Raw genomic sequence first — 21,688 nt, 5'->3', positions numbered from 1 at the left:
CCTGGAGTTCAAGATTAGCCTGGGCAACATAGCAAAACATTGTCTCTCTCTCTCTCTACACACACACACACACACACACACACCATTTTAAAAAAAAGATTTTTTAAAATCAGCACAAGAGAACAAGGTGAACTTGGCTTTCTAAGAATGACTATGGAAGCCCATCTTCCCAATGTTTTGAATTCATGATTCATCTGTAACCAAATATAAACATTTCTATTTGACCTAGTCTCCCAAATGTGTGAGAAAAGATGGCCCAAGGACTACCAAGAAGTTATCATTGCTAATGCCAGATTCTATAATTCCATACCATCTAAGCAACAGACTAGAGTCTTCTTTCAAAATTTTCATTATAGAATAATTTTCACACAGTATACTGGCTGTAGATAAAATGCATCTACATTTTTCTATGTTTGGAATTACACATCGCATATTCTTTCCTAAACGAGTAACAGTATTATTCAGAGAGGTTGGTAAAAGAGAGACTGTATTCAGAAAAGAGGCATTGTCTTCTGTACATCTTTGTGACTTAGTCTTGACATTCCTGGGGACAGAATTACCAGCCAAAGCCTGCAGGTGTTAAGTAGGGTATGTGCTTTAAGTCCACAGTGATGCAAGACATGGTCCCAGCGGCTTTTCATTGCTACAGAAGGCTCAGGCTGGCCCTGTTGGACACCTACCTGTAGGATTTGTAACATAGGTGAAAGTTTAGGAAGTGTGAGTGACAAAATGCAGATCAAGTAGGAAGGATCACACAGTCTGAACCTCTTTCACTCAGGCAATCAGAATTGATGGCAATAACTGATTGATTTAGTTACGTATTTATTTACTGTGTATTTACTGAACACCTGCTAGGTTCAAGGCCCTGAGATAGGTCCTCATGGAAACCAGGTTATGTGAGACATCTCAAAAGAGTCATTCCTACAGATTTAAATAAATTTTTTCTCTTAAAGAAAAAGAAAATATGTTTAAAAGTCTAAATAATTAAACACATACACATTTGAGTGTACATATATGCACACTCAAATAAGAAATTGCTGGGCAATTAAGAGGTGCTTTTCCATTGGTTGCTGCTCTTTTGTAATTCAGTGAGCAAAAAATTTCATTAGAAAAATTTCAGGGAAAAGCTCAAACTATTAAGAATAGAATTAAATTACATAATTTTATTTTTAATAAAACGTATGATTCTATTTATATGACATTCAAAAGTAGGCAAATTTAATCATAAGGAAAAAATCAGAGCAGAGATAGCAGGGATTTAGTAGTATCTGTTGTTACATAACAAACACCCCAAATTTAACAGCTTGAAATAACAAGAATTTATTATCAAATAATTTCTGTGGGTTAGAAATTTCGGACTGGTATAGCCCAATGGTTCTGGTTCAGGATCTCTCAGAAGACTAAGGTCAGTATATTGGCCAGGGCTGCACTCATCTCAAGGTTTGACTTGATTTGGGCTGGTTTATTCACTTCCAAGATGGCTGTTGGCAAAAGGTCTTGGTTCCCTGCTAACTGTTGACAGCAGGCCTCAGTTTCTTGCCACATGGGTCTTTCCATAAAGCTACTTGAGTGCCCTCACAATTTGGCAGCTGGCTTCCCCTAGAGAAATTTGCAATGGTGGCCAGGCACAGTGGCTTGTGCCTGTAATCCCAGCACTCTGGGAGGCTGAGGCAGGCGGATCACCTGAGGTAAGGAGTTCAAGACCAGCCCGGTCAACATGGCGAAACCCTGTCTCTACCACAAATACAAAAATTAGCCAGGTGTGCTTGCACATGCCTGTAATCCCAGCTACTCCGTAGGCTGAGGCAGGAGAATAGCTTGAACCTGGGAGTCGGAGGTTGCAGTGAGCCAAGATCATGCCACTGCACCCCAGCCTGGGCAACGGAGGAAAAAAAAAAAAAAAAAACCCAGAAATCTGCAATGTCTTTATAAACCAATTACAAAAGAGAAAGTCCATCATTTCCACAGTATCTTATTGTTACCCTGGTCAACATTATTTAATGTAGAAAGACATTACACAGGGCCATAATATTAACAGGTGGTAATCATTGCAGGCCATCTTAGAGGCTGACTACCACAAGAGATGGAGGAAATAACACAAAGCAACTTTCTGGTGAAATCTTCTATATTATAATAAGTATGTGGGGCTGGGCATGGTGGCTCAGGCCTGTAATCCCAGCACTTTGGAAGGCCTAGGCAGGCAGAACACTTGAGGTCAGGAGTTCAAAACCAGCCTGGGCAACATGGTGAAACCCTGTCTCTACTAAAAAAACAAAACTTAGCCGGGTGTGGTGGTGCACGCCCGTAGTCCCAGCTACTTAGAAGGCTGAGGCACGAGAATCCCTTGAACCCAGGAGGCAGAGGCTGCAGTGAGCTGAGATCACGCCACTGCACTCCAGCCTGGACGACAGAGTGAGACCCTGTTTCAAAAAAAAAAAAAGTATGTGGGTTTCGTGTGTATATGCATTAGTCAAAACTGTGCTGCTAAGATTTGCACATTTCTATCAGTGTGTGTGTGTGTATATATATGTATATATTTCATTCAATGTATATATACAATGTATATAAGAAAAACTATAAATAATAATAATCAAGGAGGGGTAGAGAGGGGATAGAGGTACAGATGATGAAAGAATAGTAGACAATAGTTTTTGAAGTTGAATAGATTGGTGCAGGTGAATTTATTAGACTAAAATATTTTATATTATGCTTTATAAACATTCAGTTCAGAGGGTCACATAGAAAGAATCAGGCATTTCACATTCATTATGTTTACCCAAAGATGCATCAAAACATCAATTTCTTTGACTTGATATTAACGGAAATAGTTTAAAGTGGATCACATACATCTTTGATGTCTTAACTTGTATAAATGTGTACATATTCATGTGTGTGTTTGTTTATATGTGTGTGGGGGAAGGTTCTTGTTGACTCAGGGTCATTAGTATGCATGGTTATTACTGTTTTATTTTGTGATAAAGTGTTTTTGGACTAAAGACAGCTAAAGAATAACTTGGATTGACTTACCTAATGGGATTTCAAGCCTTTTCTCTTAGAAACAGCTTTGTAACTATTAAATAACACCCAAAATTTCCCAGTAGTAATTAACTCTTTCTACAGAAGAGAAATATACAAAAATTGACTTTGATTGTTTTGAAATCTATTGGCTTTTATTACATTACTTTTGTCTCCTTTCTTTCTGTTGAGCCACCCTGACGTTCAGCTGATGTTCAGTTCTAGAGCAACCCATTTCCTATCTCCAATTGCTGATTCTACCTCATTGAGGACAAAGGAACCAGATATTTCGTTCAATCCAGAGACACTTCAACCTTACAACAGTGCAAAGATACTAAAGACAACCTGCCTGGGTTCAAATACTCTTTTCACCACCATTAACTCATTGTTTTGCTTTGTCTATGTAATTTAACCTCTTTATGCCTCATTTTCTTAGGTATAAAATGGGATTAATAGTACAACAGAAGATTGTTGTTGTAAGGACTAAATCAGCTAATACTTACATAATGTTCAGAACAATGCCCAGCATTACAGATATATTACTTCTGTGTTTAAATAAGTTCTGAGGAATTTCTGCTATGCTTCTTCATTTGGTGAGTAAAGAGCCATGTTACATGAATAATAAATTACATAGAGCATGCACAAATAGGATTTCCTGTTGAAATCACACACAAAAAAACACAGGTTAACTTGATACATGCAAGCATTATTATGCCGCACAGCCATATACCATTATTTCTAAAACTGTAAGCAGCTTACATAAATAATTTTGTAAGCAGCTCACATAAATTATTTTCTGATTTTGTAAGCAGCTCGCAAAAACAGTTAGGGTTAAGGTTAGGGTAAATAGACTAACCCTAAAGGTAATTAGAATTCCTTTATATGCTCAACCTTATTTACAATCTTGCTCATTTAATTTTACTAATTTCCAATATCTCAAATGAACATCAATAATGTTTTTCTAATACCCCATATTTATCATTATCCATCACAAACACCTATTTTAAATGCCAAACAGCCTGTACTCCAGTAGCTAGGATTCACAAGCTTTTGACACTTTCCCCACCTTCTTCTTAGTTTAGGCTGCCCTGAATTTATTTCTGCATTTCTATCTTGTCAGTCTCTTTGGTCACACTCTTTTTGGGATTTTGGGACATTTGTCCTCAGTTCTTGCCTTCTCCTGCGTACTACTAGTTCTGAGAATCGGAGGGTTGGCGATAACTAAGGTTTTAAAGGCACTCAGCAATAGAAACATATGTGTGTGTGTGTGTGTGTGTGTGTGTGTGTGTGTACATATGCCTGGATCAGGCAAGAGACTCTTTTATTCTTCTCCTTCAAGAGTAAATTAATCTCTGCCTATTTAATTTTGCCTTGTTGCTTACATTATTGTGAGGAGAAAGAGGATTTGGTTTGAATCCTTGGAGTATCAGGTGCTCCTACAGTGTGATTTTATGCCTAAGAAAAAGGCATGTCTACTCTTACAAAATTACCTACCATACCTGCCCTAATTTTCTGAAATGTCTTTAAGAATTGAAAATAAAAGGTCACTCTGCAGGGTCTGTTGGTGGCCTCCTGGAGTTCTGCCTCCAGCCAAAGGGTGGATGGCTGGCAAGTCCCAGTGTGAGCAGAAGGTGCCAGAGGTAGAAGCCAAGAAACAAAACTCTCCGGAGCTCCCTCTGGGACTGCTATCTGGGCTGTGCATTTGGCCACCCCCTCCTAGCAAAGGCAATGGCTTCCAGACTCCTGTGCGGTCATCCTCTTGCTGCTTGCCTAGGACAAGGACACCTTGTGCAAGAGGATTGCCCAGAACTTAGGCCTCCGACATTTCTCTAGTAGCCACTGCTTGCGGGAGAACGTCAAGGCCAACACCGGAGTTGGTGACATGGCCAAGCAGTACACAGAGAAAGGTCTTTTGGTTCCAGACCTGTGATCACATGCCTAATGATGTTGGAGTTAGAGAATAAATGTGGCAGCACTGCCTCCTAGATGGCTTTCCTAGGACATTAGGGCAAGCTGATGTCCTGGACAAAATCTGTGAAGTGAATCTAGTGATCAGGTTAAACATTCCATTTGAAACACTTAAAGATCCTCTCCTAGTGGAAGGATATATAACCTGGAATTTAATCCACCTCGTGTATGTGGAATTGATGACATCGCTGGTGAACCATTAGCCCAGCATGAGGATGATAAACCCAAAGCAGGTGCTGCAAGGCTAAGACAGTACAAGGATGTGGCAAAGCCAGTCACTGAATTATACAAAAGCCAAGGAGTGATCCACCAATTTTCTGGGATAGAGGCTAACAAAATCAAGCCCTGTGTTTACATGCTTTTTTTGAACAAGATCACAGCTATTTAGTCAAAGACACATATTGACCCTGTGCAATGGAAGAATCAGGAAGATTTAGTCATTCATTCAATTGTGTCTATAGTATTGGTATTGTGTCCAAATAAGAAGCTAGCTGAGATAGCTTGCAGCTTCTTTTCTAGTTTTAATGGTGAAGTGATAGGAAAACTAATGAGTAGAAAGAGTTCATGAAGAATTCCTCTTCTGCCTTTCAAAAGAGTCACCTTCACATGTTTAAGGTGTCTCTGCACTTCTCAAGCCCTTCACAAGAAAGCAAGTGGATTCAAATGGGTACAGGTGGATTTCAAATGGTGTACAACCTAAACTCTAGCTGATTTTTGTAGCCTTGTTGTTGCAATAGTATCCTTTTTACACATGATGGTGGTGGTCTCTGGTTCTCTCCATTCCGTCAGAGACTGTTGAACCACAGCACCAGTAAGCCTAAGAATGCTAAAGGCTCTATCCCAGGCTTTGTCCCAGGTTCTCAGGTATGTGCCCTCCTGGTGACAATAAAACTGATGCTAATTGCTCTTAGTGGTTGTTTCTCTGGCCTTGAGTGATTGTGTCCAGAGTTTATTTTTTCTCATAGGCATAACTCCTTCTTTTCTGCACCCATGCTCCATAGAATCTCTCCTTTTCAGACATCCTAGGATGAAAGAAATTGGCTTCTGTTTTTTTAACATCTATTTTTTTGACATCTATTTTCTCTGTTCTTAGGCTATGAAATGATACAGGTAGTTATTGCTCTTATTCCTCTCAAATTCTTCTAAGAACTGAGAGCAAGAAGGCTAATTGAGTCTCTTCATGCACCAGAAACTGCGCTATGAAGAGGGTCTTACTTAAGCTGCTGGTCTGACTCTCACGGATTGACATTGCTCCTTTCTTTTATTGTGAAAAAATTAAACACTTGAAATTATTTTGGGAACCTCCTGAAGTCTTTTAGGAATCCTCAAAAAATATGGGAAATATTCACCTACATGAATGTTGAGAACTCATATCTTATGCACAGAAGTAAATAAGACTGTATGAGATTACTGAAATAACAGCATAACTTTTAAGACAACAAAATGCATTTTGGAAATGTTGCTAACTACTGATGTTGACAGTGTCTTTCTCCTGTGAGTGCCCCAAGTGTATTACAAGTAGTAAAGGGAATGGAGCCTGTGAGATTGAAGAAAATGTTGCACTAGCTGTGCCTAGACTAAGACGACAGTTTTACAATTATGAGAAAACAAAATCGTTATTTTTCTTCTATTCCAACGATTCAATCTAGAATCTAACTCTCAATGTCTAGAATTAGATACAAATATTTTGTCACTCATTGGAATGTAACATTAATAAATCATTTATTGAAATATAAAAAGGGATTAAATCTAGGAGAATTAATATGCTAATATAAATGAGTTTTAAAATGTAAATGATGATCTCAGATCTTTGATTGAATTGAGAGAGAGCCTTAGAAAATGAGGAAGAGTTAAGGAAGCTGAGGGAAAAGGGAGAGTTTGACAGTGAAGAGGACTAAACGTAACACAAAGGTTACAGACAAATACTTCATAGTATTCACCAGGACTTGACTCATCTTCATCAGTTAGAGATGAAGATGATCCCAGGAACACCCATCAACACCTTGGAAACCTACAGACCTTGGTCCCCTACAGTCCTCACCGGCACTAAGTCCAGCTGAGGGAGCTTCCTGGGGTCTATATACCTATGCTGTCTCCAGAGAAGGCGCTAACCCTGTCCCTGCCCCCTGTGGCCAGTGGCTCCTGTGCTGTGCCATCTTGGAACTGGAACTACTACAGAAGTGTGTCTTTCTCCAAAGACAAATAGCCATGGCTTCTTCTCACCCCTGAGACTAAGCTACCACCGAACCACCCTAGGCCGGTGGCCTGACATCCCCATGTCAAGCTGTGAGCAGCTGTTACACTTTTTCCTGTGAGACCAAGCAGATGTGGAGCTGCTCCACCTGCTCCTTCCTCCTCCTTGAGCTGTAGCCAAAGCGGAACTCTTTCTCCTGGGAAAGCAGTACCTTGGCCACTCAAAGGAGCCCCACCTCCCCAGTGCCTAAGTTGTTGCAGCTCCTTGCATCCCAAGAAACAGTGTCTTGGCCACCCACAGCAGTCACACACTCCACTATCTAAGCTAAAGCAGTGCCATGCATCTCAGGGAAGTGGTGCTTGGGCTGCCCAAAACAGTCACACCACCTGGGCCTGATCTGAAACAGCACGTTGCCCCCTGGGGAAGTGGTGCCTTGCCAAGCTGTTAGCAGCTGCACATCTCAGGGCTGAGCTGACATAGCACAAACCACATCCCAGGGAAACAGAGCAGTGAGTGAACTCAGAAACCTTGCCCAAACTCTAGGACCCTGCTTCCCTGGAGCATAATTAGTTCTCTAGTGTCTGAGCTGCTGAAATACTGTTCTCCTTAGAAAGAAGAATCATTGCTGTGCCATTTCTTCCCTATACCCCAGGGCCCAAATGATAGCTGTGCTCCTCCATTTTAGGGTACCTGCTGCCACTGCATGTAGCCTCATAGAGTCAGGATACTGCTGAGCCCCACCATTCCAGAGTCTAGAGTCACTATATGGTGCCTCATCCCCTGGGACCCAAGTTGACACACTGAGCCTTATTGGGTCAGACACCCAAATTGCAGCCATACCCTGCTCCAAAGGCCCAAACATCCACAGCACCCCTTCTTCCCTGGAGGTGGGCCAGTGCTGTGCCCTGCCCCCAAAAGATAGGAATTATAGCTACAATCCAGTTCCATGAGCAGTGCTAGGTTGTGCCTCAGAGTCATAGATTCTGGTCCTATAGGCTACCTGGTCTTCCAACTCTGCTACAGAGAATGAACCTGCACCCCAAGACCCAGGTATCACAATAGGTTTGTGAGACTCTGAACCTAGGATCCTGGCCCCACAGCTGCCTCAAGCACCTGCACCTGGAATCCAATGCCACTGAAGTTGCTATTAATAGTAAGCCATGTCACACTTGATATCAAGAAGGATTCCCTCCTCTAAGTCTCTTCATTGTAGGGAAAACAAGGAGGACTTCAAAAGCCCTTGACACTGAGGAGCTATTAACAACCTACACTGCCACTGCCATCCCACAAACTTCTACAGCTTATGCTACTGAGGTGCTCACAGTTATTGTTGACTTTGAACAGCTGCAGAAGCTATTGAAGGGCAGCTTTGCTGGGTATAGTGTTCTTGACTGCACTGTACCTGTCTGAAAATAGAATCACTACATCCTTCCAAACTGGCACACCAAAACCCAACTGCAGATGAAAGTTTTTCTCTACAAGATCCACTCTAGAAGTTTTGAAAGAGGTGATTTTTCCACCAGATGCACAGACATCAACATAGGAGCACACACACACAACATTAAAAAGCAAGAAAAATCTGATACCACCAAAGAAATATAATAACTATCTGGTTACAGACCCAGTGAAAGTGAAATCAACAAACTGCTGGAAAAGAAATTCAAAATAGTGATCTTAAGAAAACTCAATGAGATACAAGAAAATACAGACGGGCAATTCAACAAAATCAGAAAAAAATTTATGATACAAATGATACATTCAACAAAGAGATAAAAATCATTGAAAAAGCCAAGAGAAATACTGCAGCTAATGATTTCTATGAATTGAAGAAATAATAGAGAGCTTCAACAGCAGCCTTGATCAAGCCAATAAAAGAATCTCTGAACTTAGGCCTGGAGCAGTGGCTTATGCCTGTAATCCCAGCACTTTGGGAGGCTGAGGTGGATGGATCACGAGGTCAGGAGTTCAAGACCATCCTGGCCAATATAGTGAAACCCTGTCTCTACTAAAAATACAAAAATTAGGTGGGCATGTGGCATGTGCCTGTAGTCCCAACTGCTCGGGGGGCTGAGGCAGGAGAATCGCTTGAACTCAGGAGGCAGAGGTTGCAGTGAGCCGAGATTGTGCCACTGCACTCCAGCCTGGGCAACAGAGCAAGATTCCGTCTCAAAAAAAAAAAAAAAAGATCTCTGAACTTGAAGATAGGTTATCTGAAATTACCCAGCCAGAAAAAATAAAGGAAATAAGAATGAAAGAGAGTAAAGAAAGGCTACAAGACTTATAGCACCCCCCATTAAGTGAACAAATGTTCTCATTTATGGGAGTTCCAGATGGAAAAGAGAAGGAAAATGGTGTAGAAAAACCTATTTAATAAAATAATAGCTAAAATTATTCCAAGCTGGGGAGATATATGGATATCCAGATCTAGGAGTTCAAAGGTCTCCAAAAAGATTCAGTCTAAAAATCGACTCCCTGTGGCACTTTATAGTCAAACTATCAAAAGTCAAAGACAAAGAGAATTCTAAAAACATCAAGATAAAAGCATTGAGTCACACATAAAGGAATCCCCATTAGACTAACGCATATTTCTTTGCAGTACCCTTACAGACTAGAAGAAAATGAATTATTTGATGAATTATTTGAAGTGCTGAAAGGAGAAAAACCTGCCAGTCAACAACACTATACTCAGCAAAGCTACCTTTCAGACATGAGAGAAATAAAGCCTTTTCCAGACAAGCAAAAACTGAGGGAATTTATCACCACTATCCTAGTCTTGCAAAAATCCGTAAGCGAGTCCTACATCTTAAAGTGAAAAGATGGCTATCATGAAACCACGCAAAAGTATAAAACTCAGTGGTAGAGCAGATATACAAAGAGAAAGAGAAAATAATGAAACCCTATCACTACAGAAAACCACTAAACCACAATGATAAACAAGGAAGAAAGGAACAAAGGATATGCAAGACAACTGGAAAACAATTAATATAGTGACATGAATCTTCACCTATCAATAACGACCTTGAATGTAAATTAATTACATTCCCCACCTTAAAGATATAAAATGACTCAACTGTGTGCTGCCTACAAGAAATTCACTTCATCTGGAAAGACACATATAAACCTAATGTGAAAGAGATGGAAAAGGATAGCCTATGCAAACAGAAACCAAAAACAAGCAGGAGTAGCTATACTTATTTCAGATAAAATAATTTTAAGTCAAAAACTCTAAAAAGAGACAATGAAGTTTAAAAGATGATAAAGGGATAAATTCAGCAAGAGAATATAACAATTGTAAATATATATGCACCCAACATCAGAGCACCTAGATACATAAAGCAAATATTATCAGATCTAAAGAGAGAGATAGACCCCAAAACAATAACAGCTGGGCACTTCAACCCCTTTTTACTCTTTATTAGGACGTCATTATTCACTACATTTTAGTATAACGGTTAAGAGTTCAGGATCTGGTATTATATTATACTAGCTTGAACCTACTTGCAGATGGCCTTGGGTAAGCTTGTGATTCAGTTTCCCCATCTTCAAAATGAGTAGTATAGTAGTCATTAACTCCATGACTTGTGAAGGTTAATTGAGAATATTTAGAATAGCACCTGGCATATAGTAGGGGCTCAATACATTTTAGCCATTACTATCTTTTTTTGTATTGGCCATTCATACATTTATTCAACTTGGATTTTTTGTATAACGTACATTTGCAAAATGGTTGACTGGCAAAGCTTTAAATCATTAAGTTTGTGTGTGGGTGGGTGGGTGGAGCGGGGGGCAGTGAGGAATTCTATTACTTCTAACTAACCAGTTGCACTTTCAGTAGTTTGGTGCATTACCAGACCCAGTGATCACCATATTGATAGTAACCAGCATAGACACCAGCATAGCACGCTGAAATTCAGAAGCGTTGGACTCAAGCCATTTTTCAGCCTCAACTTCTGACTTCAACAATATATTCGTGTCCAAGAATATAAAGGCAAAACACATAGCCTGACTAAAGAAATATTATACACTCTCTTACAGTCAAATTAAGTGTAAAGTGTTATTTTCAGGACCTTGACTTTTAAATAATGATGATAAGTGACAGTATTTCTACTTTCACACATAACTACTTATGTGAGGTAGTTATTTTTACATATGAATTCTTATTTCATTTTGGTCTTCTGTGTTCCCTTTTCCCATAAATGTCACTCCCACAATGCCCAGCTAGAAACCAGTAACTGCCCTAGGCATTTCCCTTTTCCATCTTCTTCACTTACAGTGACCATTCTGTTTATTTTACTTATTTACTTAATCTATCCTTTCCTCTCCATCCCTTATCCACTGCCATAGTTTAAGCTCTCACTACCTCCCTCCTGGCCTTTCGCAATAATCTACTGGTTTATATCTCCACTATTCCATTTTTCTCAAAGAATTAGAACATTTTAAAGTACAAATAGAGACAAGATCTTGTGTCTATCCTGCTTCAAAGGCTTTAAAAATTCCCCATTGGTGACAGGAAAAGAACCATCTCCTTAGCATGATATACACAGTCCTTCATGTCTGGACTCTACACCCAACTCTACCATCAGCTCCTGCTGTGCTCCCATTATCTTTCTGGACACAGATATTGTCTGTCTTATTTTTGTATCACAGCATTTATTCTATTTCTGGAGTCAATAAATGTTTGCATAATGAAGGGATGCACACATGCATAATAACAAGCATGACTTTTTAAAAACTGGTATTTATCTCTAGGTTTTCTGTAAAGGATTCAAATTTATTTCATATTAAGAGAGTGAAACTTAAAGGTTCAGCTAAAGCTCAATTTTGACACTTAAGAGCTTATCATAGAAATCATATTGTATAATAAAAATACACATATATACATACACATCTATATCAGTATACTGTGTGAACATATATACATATATGTATTATATATTATATGTATACATATATGTACATATACATATAATATACATGTGTATATGTACATATATGTATTATATATTATATATGTATACATATATGTACATGTACATATGATATACATGTGTATATGTACATATATGTATTATATATTATATATGTATACATATATGTACATGTACATATGATATACATGTGTATATGTACATATATGTATTATATATAATACATATATATGTATATATACACACATATATAATACATATATATGTATAATCATTCCTTGGTATCCATGGGAGATTGGTTCCAGGACTTCTACAAATAAAATCTGCAGATGCTAAAGTCCCTTATATAAAATGGCATCGTATTTGCATATAACCTATGCATATCCTCCCACATACTTTAAATCATGTCTAGATTACTTTTAATACCTAATACACTGTGGCCTACAGTGTCCCGGCCGGCCCGGCGCCTGGCCAGCGTCCCTGCTTCAGCTCGCCACTGCACTTTGGCCTCCAGGCCCGAGTGGGCGGGAAGGGATCTCTCTAGGAGCTGACACTCGAACCTTCACGACGCATTCGGATTTTTCCAGGACTCAGGAGTGGCACTGGGAAGAAGGGGACTGCTTTCTGCAATTGGCCTCGACACTGGCTGCCAAGAAGACCTGTCGCCTTTGTTTTGAAGTCTCCAGAGATGGAAGAAGAAGGCGAAGTCAGTTGAAGTCACAAGAAATCAGCGAGGCATTTGAAGGCGCTTCCTGAAAACATTTATTCCCTGGTACGTTGTCTGTTTCACCAGCCCTGCCCCTCCTGGGAGCCTGCTTGTGGAATTCTTCCCCTTCGGGTGTGTGGTGGCATTCCCCCCCACCTCCAATGTGGACTCCAAAGGATTTGTCCCTTCTTTGTCATTTGAAATGAAATGATGGCCACGCATTGGACTGGTCTGCCTGAGGGAGATGGTGACAAGTTCAAGGCCTGCAAGGTCTAAAAAAATAAAGATGGAAAAGAACAAAGTGAAACTGTATCACTGTCCAAAGATGAAACATTCTCCTGGCCAGGTCCCAAAACAGTTATGTTGAAAAGAACATCTCAAGACTTTGGTTTTACATTAAGACGTTTTATTGTTTATCCCCCTGAGTCTGCAATTCAATTTTCATATAAGGATGAAGAAAATGGAAACAGAGGAGCCTTTTGAGATTGATGGAAGCTCTGTGCAGCTGGTCAGTCTCTCAGCCACTACTTTGGAAACAGGAAACACCTCAAGGAAAACAAAGAAACCACTTGGACCCAATGGATACTATTTTGTTAAGCAAGTTAAAGAAGGAGGACCTGCTTTTGAAGCTGGATTATGTACAGGTGACCGAATTATAAAAGTCAATGGAGAAAGTGTTATTGGCAAAACCTATTCCCAAGTAATTGCTTTAATTCAAAACAGTGATACAACATTGGAACTTAGTGTTATGCCAAAATATGAAGACATTCTCCAAGTGGCATATTCTCAAGATGCCTACCTGAAAGGCAACGAAGCTTATAGCGGCAATGCCCGCAATATACCTGAACCTCCACCAATCTGCTATCCCTGGCTGCCATCTGCCCCATCAGCCATGGCACAGCCAGTTGAAATATCTCCTCCTGACTCATCATTGAGCAAACAGCAAACCAGTACACCAGTACTGACACAACCTGGTAGGGCCTATAGAATGGAAATACAAGTGCCTCCATCACCAACAGATGTTGCAAAATCAAACACAGCAGTGTGTGTTTGCAATGAAAGTGTAAGGACTGTCATTGTGCCTTCTGAGAAGGTTGTAGATTTGTTATCCAATAGAAACAACCATACAGGTCCTTCACATAGAACTGAAGAAGTGAGGTATGGCGTGAATGAGCAGACCTCTTTAAAAACAGTGTCAAGAACCACATCACCACCATTATCAATTCCCACCACTCATCTAATTCATCAGCCTGCAGGCTCCAGATCATTGGAACCTTCTGGAATTTTACTTAAATCTGGAAATTACAGTGGACATTCTGATGGAATCTCAAGCAGCAGATCTCAAGCTGTGGAGGCTCCCTCTGTATCTGTTAATCACTATTCGCCAAATTCCCATCAGCACATAGACTGGAAAAACTATAAAACTTACAAAGAGTATATTGATAACAGACGATTGCACATAGGTTGTCAGACAATACAAGAAAGATTAGATAGTTTAAGAGCAGCATGTCAAAGCACGACGGATTATAACCAGGTTGTCCCCAACCGCACTACTTTGCAGGGACGACATCGAAGCACCTCTCATGATCGAGTGCCCCAGTCTGTCCAGATACGGCAACGCAGTGTGTCCCAAGAAAGACTGGAAGATTCTGTGCTAATGAAGTATTGTCCAAGAAGTGCATCTCAAGGAGCACTGACGTCTCCATCTGTTAGTTTTAGTAATCATAGAACTCGTTCATGGGATTATATTGAGGGACAGGATGAAACCTTAGAAAATGTCAATTCTGGAACTCCAATACCTGATTCCAATGGAGAGATAAAACAGACTTACAAGTGGAGTGGGTTTACTGAACAGGATGATAGACGAGCTATTTATGAAAGACCTAGGCAGCAAGAAATTCATAAATCTTTTCGAGGTTCCAATTTTGCTGTGGCTCCAAGCGTTGTTAATTCTGATAACAGGCGAATGAGTGGTAGAGGAGTGGGATCTGTGTCGCAGTTTAAAAAAATTCCACTAGATCTAAAAACACTGCAGTCAAACAGAAATTTTCAGACTACTTGTGGAATGTCACTGCCTCGGTGTATTTCACAAGACAGGTCACCTCTTGTGAAAGTCCGAAGTAATTCTCTGAAAGCTCCTTCCACGCATGTCACAAAACCATCATTTAGCCAGAAATCATTTGTTTCTATCAAAGACCAAAGACCAGTAAATCACTTGCATCAGAACAGTCTGTTGAATCAGCAGACATGGGTAAGGACTGACAGTGCCCCCGATCAGCAAGTGGAGACTGGGAAGTCCCCCTCTTTATCTGGAGCCTCTGCCAAGCCTGCCCCTCAGTCGAGTGAAAACGCTGGTACTTCAGATTTAGAACTACCTGTCAGTCAAAGGAATCAAGATTTAAGTTTACAAGAGGCTGAAATTGAGCAATCAGATACTTTAGATAATAAAGAAGCTGTCATCCTAAGGGAAAAACCTCCATCTGGACGCCAGACACCGCAGCCTTTAAGGCATCAGTCTTACATCTTGGCAGTAAACGACCAGGAGACCTGGTCAGACACTACCTGCTGGCTGCCCAATGATGCACGTCGAGAGGTCCACATAAAAAGAATGGAGGAAAGAAAAGCCTCGAGTACCAGTCCACCTGGCGATTCTTTGACTTCCATACCATTTATAGATGAACCAACTAGCCCTAGCATTGATCATGATATTGCACATATCCTTGCTTCTGCTGTTCTATCAGCCTCTACCTCTCAGGTCCCCTCCATAGCAACAGTTCCTCCTAGCCTCACAACTTCAGCTCCATTAATTCGCCATCAGCTCTCACATGACCACGAATCTGTTGGCCCTCCTAGCCTGGATGCTCAGCCCAACTCAAAGACAGAAAGATCAAAATCATATGATGAGGGTCTGGATGATTACAGAGAAGATGCAAAATTGTCCTTTAAGCACGTATCTAGTCGGAAGGGAATCAAGATCGCAGACAGCCAAAAGTCATCAGAAGACTCTGGGTCCAGAAAAGATTCTTCCTCAGAGGTCTTCAGTGATGCTGCCAAGGAAGGGTGGCTCCATTTCCGACCCCTTGTCACCGATAAGGGCAAGCGAGTTGGTGGAAGTATTCAGCCATGGAAACAGATGTATGTTGTCCTTTGGGGTCATTCACTTTACCTGTACAAAGATAAAAGAGAGCAGACGACTCCGTCTGAGGAAGAGCAGCCCATCAGTGTTAATGCTTGCTGGACAGACATCTCTTACAGTGAGACCAAGAGGAAAAATGTGTTTCGACTCACCACGTCTGACTGTGAATGCCTGTTTCAGGCTGAAGACATAGATGATATGTTAGCTTGGATCAAGACGATCCAGGAGAGCAGCAACCTAAACGAAGAGGACACTGGAGTCACTAACAGGGATCTAATTAGTCGAGCAATAAAAGAATACAACAACCTGATGAGCAAAGCAGAAAAGTTGCCAAAAACACCTCGCCAGAGTCTCAGCATCAGGCAAACTTTGCTTGGTGCTAAATCAGAGCCAAAGACTCAAAGCCCACACTCTCCGAAGGAAGAGTCGGAAAGGAAACTTCTCAGTAAAGATGATACCAGTCCCCCAAAAGACAAAGGCACATGGAGAAAAGGCATTCCAAGTATCATGAGAAAGACATTTGAGAAAAAGCCAACTGCTACAGGAACTTTCGGCGTCCGACTAGATGACTGCCCACCAGCTCATACTAACCAGTATATTCCATTAATAGTTGACATATGTTGCAAATTAGTTGAAGAAAGAGGTCTTGAATATACAGGTATTTATAGAGCTCCTGGAAATAATGCAGCCATCTCAAGTATGCAAGAAGAACTCAACAAGGGAATGGCTGATATTGATATGCAAGATGATAAATGGCGAGATTTGAATGTGATAAGCAGTTTACTAAAATCTTTCTTCAGAAAACTCCCTGAGCCTCTCTTCACAAATGATAAATATGCTGATTTTATTGAAGCCAATCGTAAAGAAGATCCTCTCCCTCTCCCTCTCCCTCTCCCTCTCCCTCTCCCCACGGTCTCCCTCTCCCTCTCTTTCCACGGTCTCCCTCTGATGCCGAGCCAAAGCTGGACGGTACTGCTGCCATCTCAGCTCACTGCAACCTCCCTGCCTGATCCTCCTGCCTCAGCCTGCGGAGTGCCTGGGATTGCAGGCGCGTGCCGCCACGCCTGACTGGTTTTCGTATTTTTTTGGTGGAGACGGGGTTTCGCTGTGTTGGCCGGGCTGGTCTCCAGCTCCTAACCGCGAGTGATCTGCCAGCCTCGGCCTCTGGAGTTGCCGGGATTGCAGACGGAGTCTCGTTCACTCAGTGCTCAATGGTGCCCAGGCTGGAGTGCAGTGGCGTGATCCCTGCTTGCTACAACCTCCACCTCCCAGCCGCCTCCCAAAGTGCCAAGATTGCAGCCTCTGCCCGGCCGCCACCCCGTCTGGGAAGTGAGGAGCGTCTCCGCCTGGCCGCCCATCGTCTGGGATGTGAGGAGCCCCTCTGCCTGGCTGCCCAGTCTGGAAAGTGAGGAGCGTCTCTGCCCGGCCGCCATCCCATCTAGGAAGCGAGGAGCGCCTCTTCCTGGCCGCCATCACATCTGGGAAGTGAGGAGCATCTCTGCCCGACCGCCCCGTCTGAGAAGTGAGGAGACCCTCTGCCTGGCAACCGCCCCGTCTGAGAAGTGAGGAGCCCCTCCGACCGGCAGCCGCCCCGTCCGAGAAGTGAGGAGCCCCTCCGCCCAGCAGCCACCTCGTCTGGGAAGTGAGGAGGGTCTCCGCCCGGCAGCCACCTCGTCGGGGAGGCAGGTGGGGGGGTCAGCCCCCCGCCTGGCCAAGCCGCCCCGTCCGGGAGGGAGGTGGGGAGGTTAGCCCCCCGCCTGGCCGGCCGCCCCATCCGGGAGGTGAGGGCGCCTCTGCCCGGCCGCCCCTACTGGGAAGTGAGGAGCCCCTCTGCCCGGTCAGCCGCTCGGTCCGGGAGGGAGGTGGGGGGGTTAGCCCCCCGCCTGGCCAGCCGCCCCGTCCAGGAGGTGAGGGGCGCCTCTGCCTGGCCGCCCCTACTGGGAAGTGAGGAGACCCTCTGCCCGGCCAGCCGCCCCGTCCGGGAGGGAGGTGGGGGGGTCAGCCCCCCGCCCGGCCAGCCGCCCCGTCCGGGAGGGAGGTGGGGGGGTTAGCCCCCCACCTGGCCAGCCGCCCCCTCCGGGAGGTGAGGGGCGCCTCTGCCCGGCCGCCCCTACTGGGAAGTGAGGATCCCCTCTGCGCGGTCAGCCGCTCCGTCCGGGAGGGAGGTGGGGGGTCAGCCCCCCGCCCGGCCAGCCGCCCCGTCCGGGAGGGAGGTGGGGGGGGTCAGCCCCCCGCCCGGCCAGCCGCCCCGTCCGGGAGGGAGGTGGGGGGTCAGCCCCCCGCCCGGCCAGCTGCCCCGTCCCGGAGGGAGGTGGGGGGGGTCAGCCCCCCGCCCGGCCAGCCGCCCCGTCGGGGAGGGAGGTGGGGGTGTCAGCCCCCGCCTGGCCAGCTGCCCCGTCCGGGAGGGAGGTGGGGGGGTCAGCCCCCCGCCTGGCCAGCCGCCCCATCCGGGAGGCGAGGGGCGCCTCTGCCCGGCCGCCCCTACTGGGAAGTGAGGAGCCCCTCTGCCCGGCCAGCTGCCCCGTCCAGGAGGGAGGTGGGGGGGGTCAGCCCCCTGCCCGGCCAGCCGCCCCGTCCTGGAGGTGAGGGGCGCCTCTGCCCGGCCGCCCCTACTGGGAAGTGAGGAGCCCCTCTGCCCGGCCACCACCCCGTCTGGGAGGTGTACCCAACAGCTCGTTGAGAACGGGCCATGATGACAATGGCGGTTTTGTGGAATAGAAAGGGGGGAAAGGTGGGGAAAAGATTGAGAAATCGGATGGTTGCCGTGTCTGTGTAGAAAGAGGTAGACATGGGAGACTTTTCATTTTGTTCTGTACTAAGAAAAAATTCTTCTGCCTTGGGATCCTGTTGATCTGTGACCTTACCCCCAACCCTGTGCTCTCTGAAACATGTGCTGTATCCACTCAGGGTTGAATGGATTAAGGGCGGTGCAAGATGTGGTTTGTTAAACAGATGCTTGAAGGCAGCATGCTCGTTAAGAGCCATCACCACTCCCTAATCTCAAGTACCCAGGGACACAAACACTGCGGAAGGCCGCAGGGTCCTCTGCCTAGGAAAACCAGAGAACTTTGTTCACTTGTTTATCTGCTGACCTTCCCTCCACTATTGTCCTGTAACCCTGCCAAATCCCCCTCTGCGAGAAACACCCAAGAATGATCAATTAAAAAAAAAAAAAAAGTAACATTATGCTGGGTTCTGGGCTGTGTGCCTGTAGTCCCAGCTTAAAAAAAACAATTTGAATCAATCGCCAATAAATGGAAATGAACAAATTTTCCTAAAAAAAAAAAAAGATCCTCTAGATCATCTGAAAACATTAAAAAGACTAATTCACGATTTGCCTGAACATCATTATGAAACACTTAAGCTCCTTTCAGCTCATCTGAAGACAGTGGCAGAAAATTCAGAAAAAAATAAGATGGAACCAAGAAACCTAGCAATAGTGTTTGGTCCCACCGTTGTTCGAACATCAGAAGACAACATGACCCACATGGTCACCCACATGCCTGACCAGTACAAGATCGTAGAAATGCTCATCCAGCACCATGACTGGTTTTTCACAGAAGAAGGTGCTGAAGAGCCTCTTACAACAGTGCAGGAGGAAAGCACAGTAGACTCCCAGCCAGTGCCAAACATAGATCATTTACTCACCAACATTGGAAGGACAGGAGTCTCCCCAGGAGATGTATCAGATTCAGCTACTAGTGACTTAACAAAATCTAAGGGTTCTTGGAGATCTGGAAAGGGTCAGTATAGCAGGGAACTGCTTGTGTCCTCCATCTTTGCAGCTGCTAGTCACAAGAGAAAGAAGCCAAAAGAAAAAGCACAGCCTAGCAGCTCAGAAGATGAACTGGACAATGTATTTTTTAAGAAAGAAAATGTGGAACAGTGTCACAGTGATACTAAAGAGGAGTCCAAAAAAGAAAGTGAGACACTGGGCAGAAAACAGAAGATCATCATTGCCAAAGAAAACAGCACTAGGAAAGACCCCAGCAGGACAAAAGATGAAAAGATATCACTAGGAAAAGAGAGCACGCCTTCCGAAGAACCCTCACCACTACACAACTCAAAACACAACAAGTCACCAACTCTCAGCTGTCGCTTTGCCATCCTGAAAGAGAGCCCCAGGTCACTTCTGGCACAGAAGTCCTCCCACCTTGAAGAGACAGGCTCTGACTCTGGCACTTTGCTCAGCACGTCTTCCCAGGCCTCCCTGGCAAGGTTTTCCGTGAAGAAATCAACCAGTCCAGAAACGAAACAGCGAGTTTTTGGCCAACGTCAGCACCATCACCTCAGATTATTCCACCACATCGTCTGCTACATACTTGACTAGCCTGGACTCCAGTCGACTGAGCCCTGAGGTGCAATCCGCGGCAGAGAGCAAGGGGGACGAGGCAGATGACGAGAGAAGCGAACTCATCAGCAAAGGGCGGCCTGTGGAAACCGACAGCGAGAGCGAGTTTCCCGTGTTCCCCACAGCCTTGACTTCACAGAGGCTTTTCTGAGGAAAACTGCAAGAAGTGACTAAGAGCAGCCGGCGAAATTCTGAAGGAAGTGAATTAAGTTGCACCGAGGGAAGTTTAACATCAAGTTTAGATAGCCGGAGACAGCTCTTCAGTTCCCATAAACTCATCGAATGTGATACTCTTTCCAGGAAAAAATCAGCTAGATTCAAGTCAGATAGTGGAAGTCTAGGAGATGCCAAGAATGAGAAAGAAGCACCTTCATTAACTAAAGTGTTTGATGTTATGAAAAAAGGAAAGTCAACTGGGAGTTTACTGACACCCACCAGAGGCGAATCCGAAAAACAGGAACCCACATGGAAAACGAAAACAGCAGATCGGTTAAAACTGAGACCCAGAGCCCCTGCGGATGACATGTTTGGAGTAGGGAATCACAAAGTGAATGCCGAGACTGCTAAAAGGAAAAGCATCCGGCGCAGACATACACTAGGAGGGCACAGAGATGCTACTGAAATCAGCGTTTTGAATTTTTGGAAAGTGCATGAGCAGAGCGGGGAGAGAGAATCTGAACTTTCAGCTGTAAACCGATTAAAACCAAAATGCTCAGCCCAGGACCTTTCCATCTCAGACTGGCTGGCCAGGGAACGCCTACGCACCAGTACCTCTGACCTTAGCAGAGGAGAAATCGGAGATCCCCAGACAGAGAACCCAAGCACACGAGAAATAGCCACGACCGACACACCTTTGTCTCTTCATTGCGACACAGGCAGTTCTTCCAGCACCTTGGCTTCAACAAACAGGCCCCTTCTTTCCATACCACCACAGTCACCTGACCAAATAAATGGAGAAAGCTTCCAGAACGTGAGCAAAAATGCTAGTTCTGCAGCGAATGCCCAACCTCATAAACTATCTGAAACCCCAGGCAATAAAGCAGAGTTTCATCCCTGTCTTTAAACTGGGGGTATGTCCACTCTAGCAAGTAAAAAAACTACTGTCACACGTTCCAGTAACTCTGTCAATATTTTCTTGTATCAGAATTGTTATTATGCAGCCTTCATTTGGGCTGGTTTCATCATTTTGCACTGTGAAATAGCTTTACAGTGCATTACTACAGCCAGAAGTACATATATATATATATATATTTAAAAATATATCGGATAGTTGTATACAAATGAGCAAGGTATTTGTTGCAACTTACTACATAGCATATACCCAAAATCACTGAAGAAAATCGCTGGCATCAGTGTGCAGCAAATTTGTTCTTTTGGTTTCATCACTAAC

The 21,688-nt window shown here is 43.7% G+C and overlaps 1 protein-coding gene and 1 pseudogene across 1 annotated transcript; both read left to right on the top strand.

Annotated features, from left to right (window-relative positions):
* The first annotated feature begins 4,743 nt into the window (after positions 1-4,743).
* LOC101132200 (adenylate kinase 4, mitochondrial-like) lies at positions 4,744-12,861 on the top strand (annotated as a pseudogene).
* A 32-nt stretch (positions 12,862-12,893) lies between these two features.
* Positions 12,894-21,372, top strand: LOC101131829 (rho GTPase-activating protein 21-like). Its single transcript, XM_055391975.2, is given in 5 exon segments — positions 12,894-13,285; positions 13,351-13,396; positions 13,399-16,812; positions 19,235-20,201; positions 20,203-21,372. Coding segments are annotated over 5 exon segments (5,853 nt in total). The 5' UTR covers positions 12,894-13,018; the 3' UTR covers positions 21,362-21,372.
* The last annotated feature ends 316 nt before the right edge of the window (positions 21,373-21,688 follow it).

This window comes from Gorilla gorilla, chromosome 5, assembly GCF_029281585.2.
Source record: "Gorilla gorilla gorilla isolate KB3781 chromosome 5, NHGRI_mGorGor1-v2.1_pri, whole genome shotgun sequence".
NCBI classification, from domain to species: domain Eukaryota; kingdom Metazoa; phylum Chordata; class Mammalia; order Primates; family Hominidae; genus Gorilla; species Gorilla gorilla.
This window is presented reverse-complemented; position numbering and strand designations above follow the sequence as displayed.